At 39.6% G+C, this 25,383-nt stretch overlaps 1 protein-coding gene across 2 annotated transcripts in view; it reads left to right on the top strand.

Annotated features, from left to right (window-relative positions):
* The window catches only part of LOC127568483 (echinoderm microtubule-associated protein-like 6), a 240,932-nt gene that overhangs the window by 132,124 nt on the left and 83,425 nt on the right, over positions 1-25,383 (top strand). For both annotated transcript variants that reach the window (XM_052012286.1, XM_052012285.1), the window contains exons 14-19: positions 940-1,126; positions 10,479-10,584; positions 15,983-16,076; positions 16,203-16,303; positions 19,088-19,290; positions 20,679-20,790. In XM_052012286.1, the coding sequence (XP_051868246.1) occupies positions 940-1,126; positions 10,479-10,584; positions 15,983-16,076; positions 16,203-16,303; positions 19,088-19,290; positions 20,679-20,790 (803 nt within the window). The remainder of the gene's footprint in view (positions 1-939; positions 1,127-10,478; positions 10,585-15,982; positions 16,077-16,202; positions 16,304-19,087; positions 19,291-20,678; positions 20,791-25,383) is intronic.

Genomic DNA, 25,383 nt, shown 5'->3' with positions numbered 1-25,383 from the left:
CCTTTTATCAGGGAAAACAGATCTAGTCTTTCCATAACTAAAGCAATCCATCTCGGGAAACATCTTGGTGAATCTTCTCTGCATCCCCTCCAGTGCCATCACATATTTCTGAAAATGTGGTGACCAGAACTGCATGCAGTGCTCCAGTTATGGCCTAATGTCATGTTTTGTAAAGTTGGAGCATAACTTGTTCTTGTATTCAATGCTCTGATTAATGAAGGCCCTGATCCCATTTACCACCTTACCTACGTTGTCCACCTGCACAGCCACTTTCAAGGACCCTCTTCAATACTCCCTAAGACCCTACCATTCATAATGTCTGTACTAACCTCATTTGTGCTCCCAAAATGAACAGTCTCTCAGCTGCCATTTCTCAGCCCATTTCACCAAAACAGTGATATCACCCTGTAGCTGAAGGCTACCCTCCACACTAAGAACTCCACAATCTCTGTGTCATCTGCGAACTTGCGTCCGCATCCAAATCATTCATATATATTAAGAACAGCAAGGGCCACTACCTTTCCCCTCCAGGCTTTCCCCCCCATACTAAACTACTGTGTGTTTCCTGCATTTTCTGGAGTAAGGTTCCAAAGAAATTTAATTAAGTAAAGAGAAGGGGTTAATAACCAGAGGATGGTAGTTTCAGGTAATTGGTAAGAGAACCAGAGGAGAAGTGAGGAGAAATAATATTACACTCTGAGTTGTTATATGCTATATCCTATCCAGAACATAGAATTTGATTTGAAAGTAATTTTTAGAAATTGTTTGAATAAATATCTGAAGAGGGAAAATGCAATGAGAAAGAGAACCAAATTTTGTGGAGGTAGCATTGATGTGTTTAGTACTGGCAAATTCTGACTCCTATATTTTTTTTAAAAATAATTCAAAATTATTCAGCTTTTACAATTTGTAAACTTGTTTTATATTTGTTTTTTTAAGGTATAGAGGATATGATTGTCGAAATAATCTCTTCTACACCCAAGCCACTGAAGTGGTCTACCATGTTGCTGCTGTTGCTATTGTTTACAACCGACAACAACATTCGCAGAGATTCTATCTTGGACATGACGATGATATCCTCAGTCTAGTCATTCATCCAGTAAAGGACTATGTGGCCACTGGGCAGGTATTAAAAAATATTAATCTACCACTGGAATGTGATGGATACCAGGGAGGCATACTGTACAGCTTGTTGAAGCTATTGGCTCATAAATTGGATGTCATAAAGCTATATTTTTCAGAATAATGTCATTGCATTTAGTTGTTTTATAGTATGGTCATTCTGCACAGATTACTCATTTTGAGAAATTCAGTTTTGCATTTTTGGGTATGGAACTCATGCAAGTAAGGCAGTTTGGCACACAGACCATGTATGGGGAGATACCATTTGTCCTGTATCACTCATTTGGAGCATTTACGGCTGAAATTGGGTCTCATTTCTACATCAGGAATATGATTTGAATTTAAAGAGAACTATTGTCTTACAGGAACACTAATCCATCACTGCATAGTGTGCTGGCCAGGTTGTTCAGTATTGCAAACTTCACTATTGCCTGAGGCCCAAGGTGTTGGGCACTATTTAACTGCCATAACAAACTAAGCTCTTCATGCTTCACAATGCATAACCTACAAAGAAAAATAGCTAAGTCCAGATCTGGAAAGAGTCCTGAAGATGTGAGTAGGGTCATAAAAAAGGTCACCCAACTGCAGGGTGGATGGTCTTCAAGTCTGGGACAAAAGTTGATTAGATCTCCAATCGGTGAGCTGAGGCAGAGAGTTAATCTAATCTTGTGATTGGTTAGTGAGTGGGATGAGGATTTGTTGGGGCTGAGGGGCAAATAGTATGCCTGTAATACTTGAGTCTGGGCCCACAGTTGATGAGTTGTGTTTGGGGACTTTTAGTTGGGGGTTGTGGTCAGTGAGTTGAAGAATTCATTGAATCCAGTGAATTGTAGGAGGTCATTGAGTCAGGGTTTCGGGAGAGGTGCCACTGGGTTGGTGCATGGAGGCATTAGGCTCTGGAATCTTGATTGGCAGTGGATCCAAAGAGAGGAGGCAGGCAAGGGGACTGACCCAACTTGAGTTTATGCCTTTGGGCTGGGATACTTAATTATGCAGTCTACCATGTTGACCTTTGGAGGCTGCTTAGGGCTCAAAAATCTCCATACCTTTGGGTGTGCACTGTCATTCTTCTAGTTACCACCTTTTAACGTGGCTTTAGTCCAGTTGGGTGTGCTACACACACTGGAGCCACAAGTAGGATATCAAAGGCAAGTTAATGTGCCTGAAGACTTCAATGGAGGGGGGTGGGGGGGTAGCAAAAGCTTGTGCCTTTTAAAACCCACTTCCCAAGAGTCTGCAGGGCGCTAAGCTCTTCTGTCCAGCTGTCCAAAGAACAATGTATCCAGCCATGACAAAGATCTGTGACCATTTGTGCACAGAGCTCCAGGTCATTCTAGCCAGCTGACTGATCTATGCCATGCCCAGTTTGCTGCATATTCATTGGAAAACTCAATGTTTTTGGCTCTCTGAAATAGTTTTCGACCCTTCAGTAGAGACCATGTTTGAGAAGGCATGCAGATTTGCATAATTGAGAGCTTCTTGAAGGTTTGGGGAGAGATTGAACTTGTGGCATTTTCTATTTCTCATTCAGAATCCAAAGCTCTGCATGAATTGCTGGAGCCATTGCTCTCCTGACATCAGATTCACAACTCGTGACCATGTGAGAAAATTTCTCATGGTTATTTTTGAGTATCTAGGGAGCTCAGATGACCATTTTACTCTGCCATATTTCCATCACAGCACCTCACAGGGTTGGACCTTGGCTTGTGATTTTTGTCGATACCCAGGTTCCAATATGCATGCCTCTACAGTGATGGCGACCATGAGACCATCAAGAGCTTTGAGTGGAGTGACTTCAAATTTATTGATGAGATTCTGGTGTCTGATTTGGCACAGTGTGGTACACTCTATACCCAAATGGATATTTTCTCATTTTATGCCATTTGCTATGTAAGCTTAGCATCAGGAGGGCTTGGCCTTCAGTTTTGAGGGAGGAGTTTGGAAAGGAAGAGGAGGATGTCAGCTGATGACAACAGAAGGACTATCTTTGGAGCACCTTGTTTTCTTAATGCCTGCATGCTGTGAGTATCCAGCGAAGAAGTAATAATTGAAGAAATGATTACTTTCCTTCACATTACCTGCCCTTGCTATTCAATGTCTTGGGTACTATACCAGAAGGTTACTATGTGGCTTGACTCCACACTTTAGTAGTCGTAGAGCTTGCTAGCAATTGCCGTGACCAATATGTACAGTCAATGCACAATGGTGACCAAGACAGATAGTTTTTAATTAAAGAATGGAGAATTTCTCAGGCAATTATGAAATGGTGACAAAACTAGACAAAGGGCATTGACTCCTTGAAATAAATTCTCTGCTTAGAGCAGTCATACAGTCCTGATTATTCTGACTTCATCACGAAAGCATACTGTAAATGGAGGTAGCTTCTTGGCTGTTCTCATGAAGAATTTTTTTTATCAAAAGGTGGAATCATTGGGTACAAGCAGCAAGTTTCTTTAAAAATTCGTATATAAAAAAAAGTACTAATAATGAAGTCTTCTCACCTGTGACTGGACCACCATATACACTCTTGACTATTTCATTACTGACCAAGGCAAGAAGGCTACAAATGTGTCACTCAACTCGATCACAACAGACATTATGGATATGTTGATAGGCTATTTCCCTTGTTAAAGGACTGCAACATTGAGTCCTGAGTCTTACTGGAGTGACCGGCAAATTGTAATGCCATATGCTAATCCTTGACCTTGGCATTCAGTGAAGCTTTACTGAGAACTGTGACAGAAAGACTGTGCTTTGAAAACCTAGATGGGTAAACCATTAACAATAACCAGAGCAAGGAAAAGATCATGAGGAACACAAGCTGCCTGAAAGCATCCAGTAACTTTGTTCACTTTCCAAGTGCAATGTATGCTGTGGCACTTGCCCATAGTACATCACTATTCATTAACTCTCCAAAGACAGAGCCAATGAAGAATATTGGTCTTTAAACTGAATGTTGCACTTTCCAGTTCTTAGGAATTTCAATGTGAGCACGAACTTAACTCAGAAGACATTATAAAGGACTCCTGAATGTAATGCAAGCAAAACCCTGCACTATCCATTTCATTGCTTGGGCTTCCAGTAAAGCTATGATTGATTACCTTGTCAAAAGAATACCTTCATCTCTGGACCTTCTATTCTAAGCCTCACTTTGATGGTATTTCTAGGGTAGGTCCAGCAGTATGCAACCTCTGAGAGTTTTGGTCTCTGACATTGTAGAGGGCAAGAAAAATGTTTATCGTCTTAGATAGCAACATGTTTGTTAATGGCTTATTAAGGCGCCCTTCTTATTACTTAATGTGCATCAGTCAGACCAGCTCATTTTACTCTTCATTAGTTCCAAGTTGTTGTTGATGGGCAATGTAAGGTCCTTTCAGTAGCTCTAAATAATAAACAGATTGGTTACCATCACCATGTGTCTTTTCTTGTATAAAAATGAGGGTTACATAGCCAAAGTCCAGTGCACCACACACAAGTCCATCTTTTTGATTCTCTTCTCATCTCATGAATATTTCATTGTAGGGATAGGTTGGAATAAATTTGTGGAAAATAGCTATTAGCATAAGTATGTAATGATTGGCCTCGAGGAGATAGCATGAAGGGTCAAAGAAGGCAGTGCATTTGCTGTTTTTTGTACATGGAATTTAGCAAAGCTGTTGACAAAGTTCCACATGAGAGGATGCTCAAAAAAGTAAAAGACCATGAGATCCAAGGGAGCATGGGCAATTGGATCCAAAATTCATTCAGGAAACAAAAAAATAATTGTTTGAGTGCTTTTGTGACTGGAAGGCTATTAATAGTGGAGTTTCTACAAGGTTGCCTCCCCCAGAAGACCTGGTGTCCAGCTGATAAGATGAACGAAAAAATAGTACGGCTGATCTGAAAGCTTAACACAGCAGAAAGCTGAGAAAAATATAGGAAGTGAAGGGTGAAATTAAAATGAAATCACAGTCCAAGAGATACATCAGGGAAACAGGCCCTTCAGCCTATCGAGTCTGCACCACCCATTTTTACATTAATCCTACCCTAACCCATTTTATTCTTCCCACAATCCCATTAACTTTCTTTCTGCCACTCACCTACACACAGTGGGCAATTTAGTGGCCAATTAACTTACCAACCTGCACATCTTTGGGATGTGGAAACTGGAACAGCTGGAGGAAACTTATGAGGTCACAGGGAGATGATACATACTCTACACTGGTTGCTGAAGCTGTGAGACAGCAGCTCTACACATCTGTGCCAGGATGTTTGCAGATGTTGGAGAGAAAGAAAGCTTCAGCTTCAAGTGAGAGATGGTGTGTTCAGCTGGGCAGAAAGGCAGCATGTCTAATTTAATCCTGAGAAGAGTGAGATAAAGTGCTGGGGAGATGTAAAGAAGACAGGGAAAATTACAATAATTGGGATGATGTGGAGTGACATGGTGAAACACGGGTACTTGGGAGTGTATGTCCAAAGATACTAGGACAGTTCCATAATTTGTTTCAAATAACAGCCAAGATGCCATTCTTTATTAGACAAGGCATAGATTATAAGAGTAGAGGGGTTTACTGGAACTGTCTGCAACACTAGCTTGGCCACATCTTAAGTATTGTATATTGTTCTGGTCATATTACCAGAAAGATTTGATTTCACTGAAGATAGATTTAGGAGCACAATATCAGTACTGGAAGGTCCTAGCTATTTGGATAAGCTAGCATTGCTTTCTTTGAAGCAGAAGTGGCTTAAAGATTTAATTCAGGTATATTATGAATGTTTTTTATAGAATCGAGAAACTTATTTCCCTTAGCAAAGATGTCAGAAACCCGTGGGGAGGTGGGCAAGGATGTGAAAGCACTGGAAGGACATGAAAGCATTGGAGAGGAGCTGGGGAAAGAAAACTTCTCCCAGAGGGTGGTATGCAGCTGGAACACTCAGCCTATAAGATGGTAGAGTCACAAATCCCAGTCATATTTTAACAGTGTTTGCATGTGCACTTTGCATGTATGCTGTGATCTGCAGGGCTATGGATCTTGTGCTGTAAGGTGGGATTACGTTGGTAGCTTTTTCAATGAGTACAGTCAAAATGGGACAAATGTCCTTCTGTGTCACAAATTTACAATGAATCCATGATTAAAGTCAAACTTATGAGATCGACAATCGTGTACTTAAGTGACTTACTGAATTGGCTTGCTGGCTTTTTAAACTGCCATATAGAATCACAATCTGCACTAGTGTCAAGCAAGGCTGTGCCATTGTCCCAACACTTTTCTCAATATTCCATGTTACATTAGGTTCATGTAGAGGCCATGGAACGTGTGGACTGTTTCCCATATCTTGGGGGGCATGTCTCCACAAATACCTACTGCAGGCATCTCAGAATGCTGGAGATGTGCTATCAATGCTGTCTTTGCCAATTACTCTAAATCCATTCACGGATTCAGTGAACCAACATCAGCATCCTCTGCAAGGCCAACACCCCCAACATTATGGTCCTGTTTCTACTCAGTTGACTCATATTAACATGCTGTGAAATTCACAAGCCCAATACCACACTCCCAAAATAGATATTCTGTTTTGATCTCCTTCATGGCAAAATATTCACAAAACCTTGAAACAACCCCACCAACCTGTGGGATTCCCTATCCCATGACTGCTATAAATGTAGAATAACTGAGAGCTTTGCAAATGTACATCAGAAGCAAACAGAGGGCCTGAGGAAATGGTAGCCTTTCTGAAACCACCCACTTGTCTTTCCCATAAAGGACCACCTGCCTCCTCAGTGGCAAAGTCTGCAGGTCCTACATTGGCTTCAGCAGCCTTCTAAGAACACATAGGGCTGGAGTGGAGCATGGGGTCAGTGGAGAATTGGCTGTGTGGATCCAGAACTGGCTTGCTCGTAGAAGACAGAGTGGTGGTTGAAGGGGCTTATTCAGTTTGGAGGCTTGTGAGTAGTGGTGTTCCGCAGGGATATGTGCTGGGACCTCCGCTGTTTGTGATGTACGTAAATGACCTGGATGTGTATGTTGATGGGTGGGTTAGTAAGTTTGCAGACGATACCAAGATTGGTGGAGTTATGAATAGTATAGAAGACTGGCGACAGATACAGCATGATATAGATCAGATGCAGATGTGGGCAGAGAAATGGCAGATGGAGTTTAACCCGGATAACTGTGAGAAGTTGCACCTTGGTAGGACTAATGTCAAGAGAGAGTACACTCTTAAGGACAAGACCTTTAACAGTGTTGAAGAGCAGAGAGACCTTGAGCTGCAAGTCCATGACTCGTTGAAGGTGGCTACACAGGTAGACTGGGTGGTTAAGAAGGCTTACAGAATGTTTGCATTTATTAATCGGGGTAATGAGTATTGGAGTCAAAAAGTTATGATGCATCTCTATAGAACTCTGGTTAGGCCGTGTTTAGACTATTGCATGCAGTTTTGGTCACCTCACTATAGGAAGGATGTCAAGGCTTTAGAGAGGGTGCAGAGGAGGTTTACTAGGATGCTGCCTGGATTGGAGGGCATGTGCTATCAGGAGAGGCTGGACAGACTTGGGCTTTTTTCTCTGGAGTGGTGGAGGCTGAGGGGTGATGTGTTGGAAGTGTATAAAATTATGAAGGGTATAGATAGGGTGGGCAAGCAATATCTTTTTCCCATTACTGAGTGATCCAATACCAGAGGGCATGCATTTAAGGTGAGAGAGGGTAGGTTCAGAACAGATGTGAGGGGTACATTTTTTACTGAGGGAATTTGTCGCCTGATAGGGTGATGGAGGCAAATTCATTGGGGGCTTTTAAGAGGGGCTTGGATGGGCACATGAATGAGAGAAAAATAGAGGGATATGGGCATTCTGTAGGTAGGAGGGAATAGCTATGTCGGCACAGCATTGTGGGCCGGAGGGCCTGTTCTGTGCTGTACTGTTCTGTTATCATTGCACCTAAGAAGCCACGAGAACAACAAGGCCCAGAACTACAAAGCATATGGTTGCAGCCTTTCAGTGCGTGCAACTATAGATAGCCAAGACAGATAACCTGGGAATCAGCAGCAGCTACATTCAGCAGTAACTGGCTGATGGGCTCGTACAAGGAAATCAGCAAGAATCAGTGGTGAGAGAAGTAACGCTGACCACCAGAGAACGAACAAGGCTTTCTAGCTACACTATGGCACTGGCATTCTCTTGATTCCAGCTATCCAATTGGATACCTGTATGGTGTGACCAAATGCACACCACTGTCATCAATGCCACCAGACCAATTCATACACTTATCCACCTTCTCCACAGCATCTGAGTTTTCCCTTATCGCAATACAGGTCTCCAGTTAGTGAAGTGGTTAGGTTCCTAAAGAACCCTTTGTTATTGCAAATGTTCAGATAGTGAAATCTGCAGTGAACCCTTAACTTTCACAGGGAATACCCATTTGCTATGGATGTTAAGAAGTCAATCTAGTGAATCTCCTTCCAGTAACGATCAAGTAAATCAAAAGTAGCAGCACTGGTTTTGATGAGTTGAAATGTGCAAGCTAAAATTTGCAATTCGTTCCTCCAATGGCCATCGTTGCCAGAAGGAAGAGTGCAAGTGCTCCATGGAATTTCCTTTTCCATTTTCAATAGCTTGTTTATTTCACAGATTCCTTCCCACTAATCTGATCAAAAATGTTAAATGTCACTGGTTTTCCTGGATCTGCATTTGAAAGAAGGCTCCAACTGTGTTCCCTATCTTTTGTTAAATAGAATGAAAACTTTAAGTGACAAACTAAATTAGATAAGAACCATTGTTGTAAAATGAATGTGTGCTAAATGAGGAAGACCTGTTGGCATTTCTTTGCCTCTGGAGAACAGCAGTCAATCTATCCCAGTAGCAGTTCTCTACTCCTAAAGGTTAACAGTCTGCATCTAGCTTACCAGTAAGTAGAGCTCTAATTTGTGCTGCTTGATAGTTTACTGAGGCACAAAGACTTCTGATGGTCACTGGCTGTGTATCAATGGAAGCAGAAACTAATTCATTAGCTGTCAGATTGTGGCAGTGCCAATATTGGTTTCCACTGAGGTACTCCTTCCTGACTGACTCTACAGAGAGCCCCAGGAGATGATGGAGATGGTCTCCATATTGCTTCTTGATATTTGTCTTTCAGTCCTGACCATGCTATGAGTTCTTCAATGCATATCCATAAGAGCCTTCCCTGATGCGCCATCCCATCTATCCTGATCAGTCCTCCAGGGTAGAACTAAGATGCATCTTTGTTCACCATATGTGGATATAGGCTTCCATATTACTGGGTTACTTGCAGCCTTCCAATACCAGGTGTGTGTCCTAAGGCATACCTGTAATCAAACCTGTTCAACATTCACAATGTCTGTATTTGTTGCTATTGGTGCAATAATTTGCTGGGCTCCTCTTCTGTGAAACATTGTTTCCATGCAGGGGTGGAAGTTGGAAGGTGATATTTCCTGTAATAATAATAAATGAAGGGCATTGCACATTTAGAAGGAAGCCTAGCAGAACCTAAACATAGACTGAATATTCATTTCTCTGAAGGGAAGAGACACCATAAAGGTCAAGTAGAAAGTCATCTATAACATCCTCTATTACAACAGGGATGATGGCCCGGATGTTTCATTGCACACAATGAGGATCTTCTCCTGCCTGTTGGTTCTTTGGTTTATATAACAAGTGATTGTTGCAGACTACCTCATTCTGCAAGACGGTATTAATTTCTAAGTGCTGTAACTGATTGCTATAGTTCAACTGTTGCAGCTGGGTGTCCTGTGTGTGCGTTGAACAGGTTGAGCTCAGAAATGTTGAGATTGTGTGGAATGCATTGAGCAGTTGGGAATGTTAATAACTGCGCATGTGTGCATTGAGCAGTTTTTTTGTGTTTTGATTTATCTATGGATTGTGCTTGTTTTAAGATTTTTTTTCAGGTGCATTTATGAGGTTTGGAGAATTAACCTTCACAAGGCAAATAAAGTCAGATCATTCTTTCTTGCAGTGCTCTCAGTAAAATTCTTTGGGGCTCATTTCGAGTGGTACTTCATTGACTACTTCCTACCAAATGAGTGCAGTTTTAATCTTGCTGTGTTGTGGGGAAACACCAATCAAAAACAAGGCTAAAGGAAGCTTAGCAAACTCTGCATGCTTTTGTATATCTCAGCATGGCAGATTGCAGAGCAGCATAGATCAGGACCCAATTGCTGAAGATGACTGTTTGCTCTATAAAAAAATCAAGAGTAGAGATAGTTAAATATTTTGGTTTCAAATGTTGTCATTTTTCAGCTTTTCTATATTTGTTTATGTAATTTGTATATTATAATTTGTTGGTATTTATGTACTTAAGTAACCAATGTGAAATTAATGTTAACATCAACAATTTTTTTAGGTTGGCCGGGATCCATCAATACACGTTTGGGATACTCAGACACTTAAATGTTTATCATTGCTGAAAGGACAGCACCAGAGAGGAGTATGTGCACTTGATTTTTCATGTAAGTTACCAATTAAATATCTGTTACAAATACTACTAATGCTTAAAAAAAATAATTCTTATTATTGGACCTCAGAGGATCCAAATGAAATTGATGCACCTACCTTCAACAAAATGATTTGTTCCTCCTTCCATGCCTCCTAGAGCAAGGTGCAATTTCCTTTACAGCAAATATGTTTGTAGCACTTTGGAACCTATTTCAATCAAAATTAATGATATTTAGCTTGTGCCTGGAATTGAGAGAATACTGGCATAAGGGAAAGAAAACAGGAATAGTAACTTATTTATTGATAGCCAAGAATGAACAAACAGTTCCCATTAATAAGCAGATCCCCTACCCCAACTGAATTCCAAAGATCTAGACTGCTTTCTTACAGTCTTTAAGCCTGCAAACTATGTTCTTGGGTATAGGAAAATCATTGTCATCATTTACTACGTAATAACAATGACTGCACTTAAAAATAAGTAATTGATTATAAAATGATTTGGCACTTTCTGAGGTTGTGAAAGTGCTATATAAATTACTTTCTTTCATGGAAGTATCAACTTTAATGCAGACTGAGGTCATTTGGCTCATCAAGTCTGTGGCAGCCTTTTAGAAAAATCTCACTCATAAGAACATAACAAATATCCTGCCTGATCCTCTATTCAGTAAGGTTATTGTTGATCCCTCACTCTTTCTTCAAATCCCTGCAATATTTTTTCCTTCAATGATTAATTCAATTCCTTTTTCAAAGACTATTGGTTCCGCATTCACAATCCTATCAGGCTTATTGTGGCTTCAGCAACTGAAAACAGCCCCTCTTTATTTATTCAGTCTTAATTATTTCTGTTCTTAAAAATCTTTTTCAAATCTCTTCTTTTTCTGCTGTAAGATAAACAATTCTAACCTTTTTCAGTCAACTTCATGGTAACTGCATTCCCTCATTCCTAGAGCCATTTTAATACATCTCTTGAATATCCCCTCCAAAGCATCCTATCCAAAGTATGGTGCCCAAAATTGGATATTAATGGCAGAGAGGGGTGAAGGAATGGAGTTTAAACCCTAAAAATAGCTCCAGAAAGTGGATTAAGTTTACTAAAGAATCAGCATGTCCAATTCAAGTTTCTGACTGCAATATCTTCCAAACCTAACGTGTTTATCTGGCTATGATAAAGAAACTCTCATATGTGAGCCAGGTTGCCTATCTGTTAATAGGTCATTAAAAATTTACATGCAGTTTTTAAATTTGATTCCTGACTTATGGCTTTCCTGAGCTCTGAAATTGCTCAGTGAAACTATGTTGAAAACAACTAAATTCAAGAGCTGATGTTCTAATCTGACAACAAGTATTACATTGCCACACCTGCTGTTCACAGTGACTCTGTGTGAAGCATTTTTTCCACAGCAGGTGCAAACCTTTTCCAAAGTTTGCTTGTTTTAGCATTGACTTTTATCAACTTTGTTGTTTAGTTTCAAAGCTGTGGTATCTGCATTTGATAAGGTGCAAACTAGAAGGTAACTGCACAAGAAAATGGCTCGTAATATTTTGGTAATATTGACCATGGATTAACAAATGAAGAAAAAGCAAGGACAAATGGGTCATTTTCAGGTTGGCAGGTTGAAATTGGTGGAATGCCACAGTGCTACACCCATTTACAATCCACATTTATGACTTACTTAAAGGGTCTAAATAAATGGTATCAAATTTTGCTGATGATGCAAGATGAAGGAAGCTGTGAAAAGAACTTGGAGTCTGCAAAGGGATATTAAGAGATTAAGTGAGTGTACACTATGGCATATGGAATAAAATGAGGATACATGGGAGGTAATCCACTTTGGTAGGAAGAACTAAAAAATAGAATTGGTGATTGGCATGATTCTCATAGATTTACAACGATACCCTGGTTGGGGTGAGTTGCTGAGGACTTCACACCAACTCATTTGAGTGCTGAAAGTGCCAGAAATACTCAGCAGGTCTAGCAGCATTTGTAGAGGGAGATTCAGAGTTAATATTTAAGGTCAATTATCTTTCATCAAAACTGACACTGCCCCATCTCCTGAGTATTTCCAACACTTTTTTTTATTTTGGATTTCCAGCATCTGCAGTTTTTGGCTTTAGGATAGCTGATGTGTGCTTGCAGATATGCTATGAATTGCACTTTCAATGCTCCATGCAGGCGGCCACACTTTTTATGAATGAAGTTATTGTTGCAAAGATCTGTGACATTATTTCCCTCATGCTAGTAATTCACAAATTATTGCTGCTGCACTAGACGTATTCTGTTTGGCAGAGGCCTCCCAAGATGCCTCCAGCTCAGAGCTTTGAGTACTTGCAACTTCTTATGAAGATTTCCCACTCTATTCTTGCTCACATGTTGTGTGCAAAATCACATGAAAAGCCATCTCTTTTTCTATATCTGTCATCCAAGGCATGAGTCATGTGTCACTGCATCCTCGGAGAGAGTGATCTCCTCTAGTGAATAGATTTTAGCATCCTCCTGTTCAACTTATTGCAGGTTAGATTTAAAAAAGGCTACAGGAGATTACTCCTAGCGATGAAATAAACACATTTCAGCCCATCAGTCCCACTATGTTTATTAGCCTGTCCCTTGCTGTCCTTCCTTTCAGTCTTACTTGTCCTCAACCCTACCACCTGTTGTCCTGCTGTTGTAGTTCCCATTCCCCTGTCACTCTAGTTTAAACCCTTGCAAGTAGCACAAGCATATCTCCCAGTGAGGATATTGGTTCCCCTCCAGATCAGATGCAAAACATCTTGTTTGTGCAGGTCCCACCGCCCTGAAAGAGAGCCCAATGAACCATAAATCTGAAGCCCTCCTTCCTGCACAAGCTCCTTAGCCACGTATTGAATTGCACTACGTATCTATTTCTCCCCTCACTAACATGTGGCATGGGTAGTAATCCTGAGATTACAAACCTGGAAGTTGTGCTTTTTAACTTTTTACCTAGCTCCCTAAAATCACTTTTCAGGACCTCATCCCTGCTCGTGCCTATGTCATTAGTACCAATATGGACCACAACCTCTGGCTGCTCACCCTCTTTCCCACCCCCCTCCCCCCCCCCCCCAAAATATCCTGTATCTGCTGTGAGACACCCTTGACTCTGGCACCAGGGAGGTAACGCACCATCGTGGAATCTCAACTGCGGCCACAGAAGCGCCTTTCTGGCCCCTTGCTATCAAGTCCCCTATCAGTATCGCTCTGCCTGGCTTCACCCTTCCCATTTTTGCCTCAGAGCCAGGCACAGTGCCACTGATACAGCTACTGTTGCTGGCCTCTGAAAGGTCATCATCCCCAACAGTATCCAAAGGGGTATACCTGTTACTGAGGGGATTGGCCATAGACAAAACCTGCACTGTCTGCTAATCGCCTTACTTCTCCTAGTGGTCACCCATCTGTAGCCTGCGCCTTAGGTGTGAGCACCTCACTAAAATTCTCATCTATAATGTCCTCAGCATCCTGAATGATCCTGAGTACATCCAACCGCATCTCCAGTTTCTTGACCCAGTCTGTCAGGAGATGCAGCTGGATGCACTTCCCACAGATGTAGTCATTAAGGAGACCGTGAGGTTCCCTGACTTCCGTTACCTTGCACACTTCTACCTACAGGCACATGGGACAAGTATGGGCTGCTTTCTCCCATCAGCAGGATATATCAATTCTTTGACTAGCCTTGCAGGCCACAGAATAACTTCCAGCAAGCATTAATAAATCTGGGCAGCCTTATTTGTCATTCATTTTCCTTTCCTTCTTTGTAATGCAAGCAACGTTAGAATCCATCAAATACAATGTTTGCAATGTACTTTCAAATATCCACAATGTAACTCTACCTAAATTGATTTGGAGACTCAAATCTAATATGCTAATGAGTGGACAGCACAGTGGGGGAGCTGGAAGAGACACTGGTACAGGTATACAAAGCACAGCACCAGAGTCACTGGTTCAATCCTAAACTCAGCTCGTGTCTGTATGCAGTTTGCGCATTCTCCCTGTGACTGCATGGGTTTCCTCCAGGTTTCCTGGTGTCCTCCAACATCCCAAAGGCATGCAGGTCAGTAGGTTAATTTGCTACTGTAAATTGCCCCTAGTGTGCAGGTGAGTGGCAGAATCTTGGAGGAGTGCGGGGAAAATAAAAACTGGGATTATTGAAGGATTATGCAAATAGGTAGTTGATTGTTGGTGTGGGTCGGTGGACTTGTTTCCAGGCTGTATCTTTCTGTGATTCTATGACTACATTAATTCTGCAATGCAAATTAATTCTCCATTTCCAGCACAGTACTTCAGAAATAACAAAACCTGTAAAACTAAGGCTCCCAAAATGCTTTTGTGTAAAAAAAAATGTTTGGGTTAATCTGTTCTTGCAATTCCTACAAAATTTTACAATATAGCTTTTTTATATATTTTTATTCACCATGAGATCTGGTTGTCATTAACTAGTCAGCACTTAATACCCACCCTTAATAGACCTTGAAAAGGTGGCGGTGAGCTACCTTCTTGAATGGGTGCAGTCTTTATGATGAAGGTATAACTTCATGGTTGTTAGGTAAGGAATTCCAGAATTTTATCCAGTGATGATGAATGAACAGGGTTATATTTCCAAGTCAAGATGATGAATGACTTGAAAGTAAACTTACAGATGATGGCATTCATGATTGCTTGGTGTCCTTGTCCTCCTAAGTGGGAGAAGTTATGGGTTTGGAAAGAGCACTGTCAAAAAAGTTTAGAGTTGTGGGAATGCATTCTGTCAGTGGTGCACCCAGCAACTCCATTATGCCTGTGGCAGAAGGAGTGCATGTTCAGGGTAGCAGTTAGGTGACTATTGATAATACAGATTGCATTTTTTTTAGATGTAAGCTTCTTGTGTATTGTTTGAGCTACAGTCCAACAGGTGCTTCCAATTTATGAATTACAGATAGTTGGAAAGTGGTACAAATTTAGAAGGTGAGTTGTATTGCCATTGATCTGCTCTTGTTTCCACATGCGTTATTCATGTAGCTGGCCCACTTAAATTTCTGGCCTACAGTGATACCCAGAATCTTGATGGTTAGCAATAATGATAAAATTGAATGTCATGGGGAAGCAGCACAAAACCAGATGCTTACAAATAATAAAAAATGTGTGTCTACCCTACATCACCAAATCATTATTTTATATTGTTTTCCTTTGTCAGCGTTCATAATTTACGCCTAACTTGAAAAATGGATGCACATGATACACTTATCAATTTGTACCAGGTCATTGTGACTTGTTTTAAAAGGAATACTATCTAAAACACACACTTTGTTTCTTCACAACTGTCCCTTTTTATGAAAGTGTAACATGGTAGCTGTATATAACCAAAACAAATTTGTGTTTTAAAAATAGAAAACAGATCACTTTGATTTCCATTCACTTTGCAGCTGATGGAAAAAGTTTGGTATCTGTTGGTTTGGATGACAACCATACTATCATCGTATGGGACTGGAAAAAGGGAGAAAGACTGGCAACATCAAGGTTAGCATTTTGTGTTTTTTGCCTCATTCATAACAATGAAGTTTTACAAATGATTTAGTTCAATGAATCAGCTTCTGAAAACGTTTTATGTGGAAAATTCTGTAAAACTATCTCTCTTTTTCTTAGGGGACATAAAGACAAGATATTTGTAGTGAAGTGCAACCCACAGCATGTCGACAAGCTTGTTACTGTTGGGATAAAACATATAAAATTCTGGCAACATGCAGGTATCCTTCATTCAGTTACATTGCAGAATTCAATAGGATAGAATTAGTATTTGTGCCTGTATAATAATTACTATTTTTGGAAGAAATGTATATAGGTTTATGGCTAACTGCTGAAACAGTCAAAGAAATAACAGTAGAGATACTCTTCCTGGTGGTAATTTAATGTGCTATATTAGTTTGTAAAATCTTCAAATGTAGTTAAGCTGCTGGAGAGCAACATTTTTTTATATATGCTGGCAGAATTTGAAAAAAGAACTCAGTAACTGGACTGTGCACATGCATATTCATAAAACAGAGACAGACTACACCATAATTCTCACATTGTGTGAGGGGAATTTTACCTGCATCTTCCTTAAGGCCATATAGACTTGGAGTGGATTTGGGTCTGGGTGGTTTGATTATGATGGTTTTGAGGGTGTCCCTGTAAATATTCTGGGAGCCAGGTCAATGATTATAATATCTAAGTGAGGCTTTGTTCTTCAGAATTTAATAGCCAATTAAGTTTAACAACTGGGGGAAGTTTTTTCAGATCTTGGGAAAGTAGTGGAAAGCATGAAGTACTAGATCCAGCAGACACATGCCTTTCCTGTATCTTTGTGGGAAAAGATTTCTTTCTTCATGATTTTTCACTCCCCTCTCCTAGCTGCCAAACTCCTATCAATCCTTAACCTTCCTTGAATGCAGGGACAACCCCAGTAGTTCTCAGAGCAGGCCAACTTCTCAGTCTGGTCATATGTCAGATTGAAGGTGTTCATCTTGAACAAAACCATTTATCCTTCTTAGATTCTATGTGTGGGAATAGCACCAATGATATCCTGCTGCTGTTGGAAGACTTTTATTTCCTTATTTGCACATATTCATGCTTTGATCACCTCTTTTTCCAAGTAACATAAGCATGCACAATTCCCAAATGGGAAATGTATACTGTCATTTTAAATGGCACAAAAAAAATCATCCCTCAGCACACAAAATAACCAAAGAACATGATTTTAAAAACAGTGGAAGAAAATCCAATAGAATAGGCACATTTCAGACTGATAATACAAGAATATCATTACAGTTTTAATTCTTCAATCCTTTAAGAAATGAATCCAGTAACAATGATCATTTGTTTTATGTGAGAATGAAGAAGATACATTTCATTCATGGGTTCTACTAATAGAAAAAGTAGTTCTACTAATTAAATACCCCGATCATGCCTGGCTCAACAGACAGGCTCAGCAAACATGATTTACATGCTGATTTCCCACCTTCATACCCAGTGATATAGGCAATTGTAAGGATGACCCTACTGTATTTTCTTCGGTACATCAGGACCTCAAAGCATTAAAATAGGAAGTTTGGAAGGATGGAAGGGTTGCAGATTAAATATATTTGTGCAGACAATTTATTATGAAGAAAATATTTAGTATTGAATAATAAACATAACTGGCAGTTTGGCAAAGTGACAACACTGACCCCTCTGGGTCAGAAAGCCGTGGTGTGAAGTTCCACTATAGCACGTGTATGCATATTCTAGGTGGATATGTACAGTGGAGTACTCAGACCTGTGCATTGTTAGAGCTGCTATTTTTAATAGAATGTGAAACTAAGTCTAATAGTTTAGTTTGTGAGAAATATCCAATGAAAATTAGAGGAATTTCACTAATATACTCATGAACATTTATTCCTTAATAGAATAATTGTTTATTTATCTCATAACTGTATGTGGGCCCTTGCTGTTCAAAAATTGGTAAAATTGGTTTACTATTGTCACATGTACCAAGGTACAGTGTAAAACTTGTCTTGCATACTGTTCCTACAGATCAATTCATTACAACAGTGCATTGAGGTAGTACAAGGTAAGACAATAACAGAGTGCAGAATAAAGTGTTACGGTTACAGAGAAAGTGCAATGCAGGTAGACAATAAGGTGCAAGATCATAACGAGGTAGATTGTGAGGTCAAGAGTCCATTTTATCGTACTAGGGAACTGTTCAATAGTCTTAATGGCAGGATAGAAGCTGTTCTTGAGCCTGATGCTATGTGCTTTCAGGCTTTTGTATATTCTGCCCAATGGGAGGTACAAAAGATTGAAAGCACGTACCACCAGGCTGTTCAGAAATTGGTTATTGCATTTGCTTAACATAATCTACACTTCATTATTAATCCACAGGCTGCAAGCTTCTCGGAAAATTTTGACAATGTAAAAAGTTCTAAATAAATAGAATTATTAACAACTTGAGGCAATAATTGAAATTAAGAATGCTAAATGAATACAGTAGTTGCATTTGGAAGATTCAGCTTCAAGTACAGCACCAAGCTTCTGAGAATATCGACTTCAAAAGCACCAGCCAATAATACATAAATTATATTCCTTGTGTTGCATTTAGATATAGGATTGAGAGAATCTTGAATATATTTCATATTTTGAAAACCAAATGAAACCTGCATTATTGCCTACTCTAGAAATATACAATTTTGAACTAGGTATTTATTAACTGCCTTTGTTTTAGGTAGGAATATTACATTAAGTGCACTTTAATAATACTTCTGGCTATTTTCAACAAGGAAGTACGTGCACTAATCAGTATTAGATCACAAATTCATTGCAGCATTGTGTATGCACCATAACAGTTAGTCAAATTAGATCTTACATTTACTGAAGAGCATCATAAACTCAAATCGTCATTTTCAAAAAAAGACTAGAACAGTAACTCATTCAACATGGCAATAAATTTCTTTTTAACAGCTTTAATGAAAGCTGTTGATTATAATTTTACTAACAATTATCTCATACTTCAGGTGGTGGCCTTACCTCTAAGCGTGGAATATTTGGTAACATGGGGAAACTGGAGACAATGATGTGTGTGACATATGGCCGAATGGAAGACATGATTTTCTCCGGAGCTGCAAGTGGAGATGTTTACATCTGGAAGAATAACCTTCTACTCAAGACAGTAAAAGCCCACGATGGGCCTATTTTTGCTTTACATGCCTTAGATAAGGTGCCCTGAGTTTTGTGTCATAAACAGTTATGTTTTTTTGTGTTTGAAGAACAATCTATAATGGGGAGGCAATTTTACTCAAATTTTAACAAGAGTGGAAAACCTAGCACTTGTGAGTTAGCTTCTACTAACATCATTGGAAAGAAATAGTGGACATGGGTGGGTAACAGACTTGAAGGGAAGAACGACCTAACCCAATATGTCAACTTGTCTATCCTGTCCACAGATGGTTAATTGACTTGCTTTTGATTCATATTTTCATCAAAAGCACTACATTGATGATTTTGCAGACTTGACCTTGTTATTTCAACTAATATAAAAATAGAAAATAAAATTGTAAGAATACTGCAGTAACCCTGTGTTTCTTACAAGGCAATTATTTATCTTTTGTCACCTTCTAACACTGAAGAAATCTGAATTGCTTTCCAGTTTCAATAAACTAATCTTCAAAACCTGTTGAAAATTAAAGGGCATGTGGTAGAGGGGATGGATGGAATTTCCACTTGGGATTGTCTGTTCTACCTCCAGCAAATAATGCTAAGGGGTTGAATGTTGAACTGAGAGCTAGACAAACTGTTTCATAATGCAGAATTCACCAATTCCCCATTTTAACTTGAGAATGCTGCTTTACAGATTGTGAAACTACTTAGGGTTAAGAAATACTTAGTTACTCACATCATTTAGCACCCTGCATGTTTTAGAATGCACATGCCTTTTAAATAGCTTTGTTAATTAATTTCAGAAATCATGGATTTGGACTGTACAATTTCTTGTGAAATTATCAGATGGCTTCTTTGGATTGCAAGTGTGCTACTTCTGAGCATTGTTGAAGTTTGATTGTAGGGTCTGACTCTACATTTTTTAAAAATAATTTGATTTGCCTCGGGGATTCTTTTGTCCAAAGGATTCTGGCAAGTTGCTCACTAGTTTCATTTGGTTTGGTGCCTGCACTCCCACTTTGCCTGGCAATGTCTCAAGAAACATTTAATATCAACATATGTTTTGATAATGAATTATTTGATATGTACCACATCTGGCCCTGTATAGTACCTAAAATAATAGCATCTTCTCATTTTAGACGAGCACTCATTCAACACTGATAAATCATGCAAAGTTTAGTGCCCAGAAACTGGACATTAATTTCACTATCTGCAGTTGCTTGGATCAAATATTTAACTACTGGAAATGTTTGATAATAAATTAATAGAAATTGGCATATTAATTGCTGATTATCTTTTATTATCTTTGTTTAAATGACATTTAATTTTATTAAGTAAAAATGAGAAACAATATAGAATCCTTTTCTAATGAATTGCTTGAAATCTTTCATACAAAATGAAAATGAAAATTTATTTTTATTGCTTTTAACCGTGATTTTTTTTTGAAAGGGATTTGTAACAGGTGGCAAAGATGGTGTTGTTGAACTCTGGGATGATATATTTGAAAGATGTTTAAAGACTTATGCTATCAAGAGAGCTGCTCTATCCCCTGCCTCAAAAGGTATGCAACATTATCATAACTAATTTCACTTTCCTATTATATACATTGAAGTTTAATTTTTATGGGGAGACTGAATCTAAATCCTGACATTCTTAGGCTTAAAGGGAGAGACAAAGGTGCAAGTTGGGCTGGATGAGCAGAGCATGGATTTGTCAGGTCTCTTCAGGGCAGAGTACAGGGTAAATGGCAAGGTACTTGGCAGTGTAGAGGAGCAGAGGAATCTGGGGGTTCATATTCACAGTTCACTGAAAGTTGCCTCACAGGTGGATAGAGCAGTTAAGAAGGCCTATGGGATGTTAGCTTTCACAAATCGTGGGATTGAGTTTAAGAGCCGTGAAGTGATGATGCAGCTTTACAAAACTCTAGTTAGATCACACTTAGAAGAATGTGTTCAGTTTTGGTCGCCGCATTATAGGAAGGATGTGGAGGCATTGGAGAGGGTGTAGAGGAGATTTACCAGGATGCTGCCTGGATTAGAGCATATGGAATATGAGCAAAGGCTTAAGGTGCTAGGGCTTTATTCACTGGAAAGGAGGAGGATGAGAGGAGACATGATAGAGGTATATAAAATATTGAGAGGAATAGATAGAGTAGACAGCCAGCACCTCCTTCCCAGGGCAACAATGCTCAAGAAGAGAGGGCATGGCTTTAAGGTTATGGGTGGGAGGTTCAGGGGAGATTTTTCACCCAGAGAGTGGTTGGTGCATGGAATGCACTGCCTGGGGTGGTGGTGGAGGCAGATACATTGGACAGGTTCAAGAGTTTGTTGGATAGGCATATGGAGGAATGTGAGATAGAGGGATATGCGGGAGGAAAGGGTTAGATAGTGTGAGGGTGGTTTGATGGATGGCACAACATGGTGGGCTGAAGGGCCTGTTTTGTGCTGTATGGTTCTATGGTTCTCATCTACTTTAAGTGACCATAAATTCTGGAGGAAGCATAGGCACCTCTTTTGCCAAATATTTTGCAATATTATTTCACTAATGCACTGTGACCAGTGAGATAAGGTCAATAATTCGATATCATACCAATTATACTCTTCTTGCAGTCAGGGGAAGGTCACCCTGATTATGTTCCAGAATTATTGGACTTTGTCAAAGTTCTTGTTCAAGGAACATCTTAAATAGAATTGGTCGTGGCTCCTCTATAGAAATAACCCTTTCTCTGGAATTGTGGCACAGTCAAAGCTAATCAAGATTAGAGGCAGGTGCCTCATTATAATTCCAGTGGTAGGCAAATCAAGATATGAAGGCAATTGAGAAAATAACATTAGCACATGAAAGGGGCACTGAGGTAAAAGATCATTCATGATCTTATTGAATAAAGGAGCAAGAATGAGGAGCTGAATGGCCTGTTCCTGGTTCTAATTTTTGAGTTCTTATCCATACTTATCACAAGTTCATCTCATTAAGAAGTCGTAGCTCTGGAGGGTACATTGCATTAAGATGATCAGAAAGACCTACCATGTGCAAAAGGCCCAGCTGCGGCCACAGAGAGAGCAGAACCACAGAGTCTGTTGAAATAAATTCATGATGGCCTTGAATTTCATTGCCCAGCTCTATGTGCTAATATGCCTGTAAGGTATCACGGCTTGCAAACCACTAAATTGCATGAGGATCTATACTCCAAAAGATGCAAAAGATCTTCTTCAGGGAGGCGACATGTAAGAGGGATGACAAGAATATAACGTTTCCCGTGGTATCGGAAGCTGCAAATTGCACCCATGTTCCCTTGAAGGTACATCATGAGACTCCTGATATCTTCATCAGAAGGAAGGTTTCCAGTCAATTCATGTCCAGCTGAGCTGCAAGGTTCCTCTAAGTACCATGAGATACGTTTATCCTCTGCTATACTGTGTGCTATGCCCTTGATTATTGCATCACCATACCAGCTGATGACAAAGACTCTTGTCTAATGATGTGGCTATTGACAACACCGTACCATCCTGGAACCACAGCTACGTGGGCATATAACAAGGGTCACACCACCAACACACTAATCATAATTCAGCATATATTAAGTGTCATGAAGTGGCAGTTCTGCTTGTTGGATATATTTGAAGGTAATCCTGTTCAGAAAGGATCTCCAATTTATTATGTTTATAAGATGCGGGCATGATTGGCAAGGCTAGCATTTTTCTGTCCATAATTGCTCTTGAAATCATAGTGTTGAACTGCATTAAATCAGTAAGCAATAACAAATCAAAGAAATATGCTGAAATTTGTGAATGCCCATATTCTATGTTGATGAATGCCTCTTAAAAGCTTCACTGATCAGAGCTGCAGAAATGAAACCATACATTTAATACATCCCGCTGTTTGTAAATTTACACTTTGACAGTTTGTTGTGGTCAGTTCATTTCTCCTTCTTCAAAGTTTGCCTTAAATTAAAAATCCTGATTTGAGATTGTCCCTTCTTGTCAAAACTTAATATCAAATTTATTAATACTATGATCATTATTTGTAATATATTCCTAATTTTTAGAAAGTTTACAAGTTAAGATTTGAATCTCATTAAGTATAGTTTAGATGAATGTTAATTGATTCTGAAAATGGACAGAATTTTTTTGGAGCCTGCAACAATGCAAAAATCACCACGTGACAGGCCAATGATGGTTATGTTTGTGGGCCTGCTGTTAGGAAATTCTTTAGAATATATGGCCTATAGCCTTTTACATGGTCTGTAGCTGACTGAGCCTGACACTGTGTAAGGGTTCAAGTGTTCACAGGGGAGATTGCTGGGCAGGGTGGGAGCAGGAGTTAAGGGTTGTAGTAAGTAGAGGAGTTGGGGTGGGAATTGGAGGGTTGCATTGATCGTTATTCAGGCATTAATGGACTGTGACCTTTTGAAGATTGCTCGAGGTGCTGTGTTTTGTGCTCAGGTGTTGGGGAGAGGGTGTTTAAGTCAGATTGGAAGATTTTTGTTGAGTGAATTGTCAGGTTAGGTGGTCAGTGATAGGTATTTGTTTTATGAGGCTTGTGATCATAAGGGGGTAGAACTTGCTATCTTGCTTGGGGCTGGGGGTTTAGTGTTGGGGCAGCAGAGTTTGTGGGGCTCAAGGAAGAACCATCAAATCCAGCAACAGACTGGGACTTGGTCAGGCAGGTACCTTTTATGACACGCTGAAATGGACCTCTGAGATAATACTGTGTATCATGAATGGCTGCAGATGCCAATTTTAAGCACAAGATGCAACTACTTTTGTGCATGACCCAGAATGAAAATTTGTACAACTCCCTTTTCAGTGATTTTTAAAAAAATTTTCATAGAACTAGGATACAGCAGGCAAAAAAGTAGCATTGCATAATCTAATTTCTTCTTTGAATATGTTTGCTGTCAATGGTTGGTCTCTGTATTTGTTACCGAATTGAGGAAGCAGTTAAGGGCTAACCATGTCGTCTGGAGTTATATAAAAGTCAGACCAAGTTAGGATGGCAGGTTTCCTTCCCTTATTTGAAACAATCTGGCAATTTTACAGTCTCCTGAGGCTTGCTTTTCTAGCCAATCTTGTGTTTTCTTTAAAAAAAACAAGGTAATAGTGAACTTCTATCGTTGCAAACTGTTTAACTTTTCATGTCCAATTCTGGGCACCACATGAATGAAGGGTTATGGTGAAGGGTTTCGGCCTGAAATGTTGACCGTTTACTTCCCTACATAGATGCTGCCTGACCTGCTGAGTTCCTCCAGCACTTTTTGTGTATTGTACCATATTGTATAAAGAATGTTAAGGTCTTGAATAGGTACCAGAATCGTACCAAAGATGGAGAGTTATCTTAGAATCATCATGATGTGAACGGAGTCCATTTTGGTTCTCCAAAGCAATTCAGTCAATCCCTTTTGCTTTTTGCCCATAACCCTGCAAATCATTTTCCCTTGAATAACTATTGAATCTTTTGTTGAAATCCTTGGTTGTTTCTATCATCTTCACACACAGTGATTTCTTGATCCTAGTGACTCTGACGTTTATTTTTAAATATTTCTCTAAATATATATACCAATATGTTTTAATCCCCCGTGATGGTGTCTATGGAATGATTTCTTAGACTTCTGTATATATATTGTTACTCACTTGCAGTATTTCATGCAACTGAAAAACACTACATTCAGTATTAAATTTCGTTTAACTACCATTGAACCTACAATTTTGTGAACACAGAAGGCAAAATGACATAATTTAAAACTTTTTAAAATTTAGCTTTGTAAAAATATTTTTAAAGTAAATAGTGTCTCCAAGTAGAACTATATCAATAGAAACAATTATGACAATATTGGTAAAACTTCTGAGGAAAGGAATTATAAAATAACATAGAATACTACAGCACAGTACAGGCCCTTCGGCCCACAATGTCGTGCCGACATTTTATCCTGCTCTAAGATATATCTAACCCTTCCCTCCCACATAGCCCCCTATTTTTCTATCATTCATGTGTCTATCCAAGAGTCTCTTAAATGTCCTTAATGTATCTGCCCCCACAACCTCTGCCGGCAGTGCATTCCACGCACCTACCACTCTCTGTGTAAAAAAAAACTTACCCCTGACATCCCCCTGACATTCCTCCAATCACCTTAAAATAATATCCCCTCGTGTTAGCA

This window comes from Pristis pectinata, chromosome 3 (assembly GCF_009764475.1).
Source record: "Pristis pectinata isolate sPriPec2 chromosome 3, sPriPec2.1.pri, whole genome shotgun sequence".
In the NCBI taxonomy this organism is placed as follows: domain Eukaryota; kingdom Metazoa; phylum Chordata; class Chondrichthyes; order Rhinopristiformes; family Pristidae; genus Pristis; species Pristis pectinata.
Note: the sequence above shows the minus strand (reverse complement) of the source record. Positions and strands in the feature narration are given on the sequence as shown.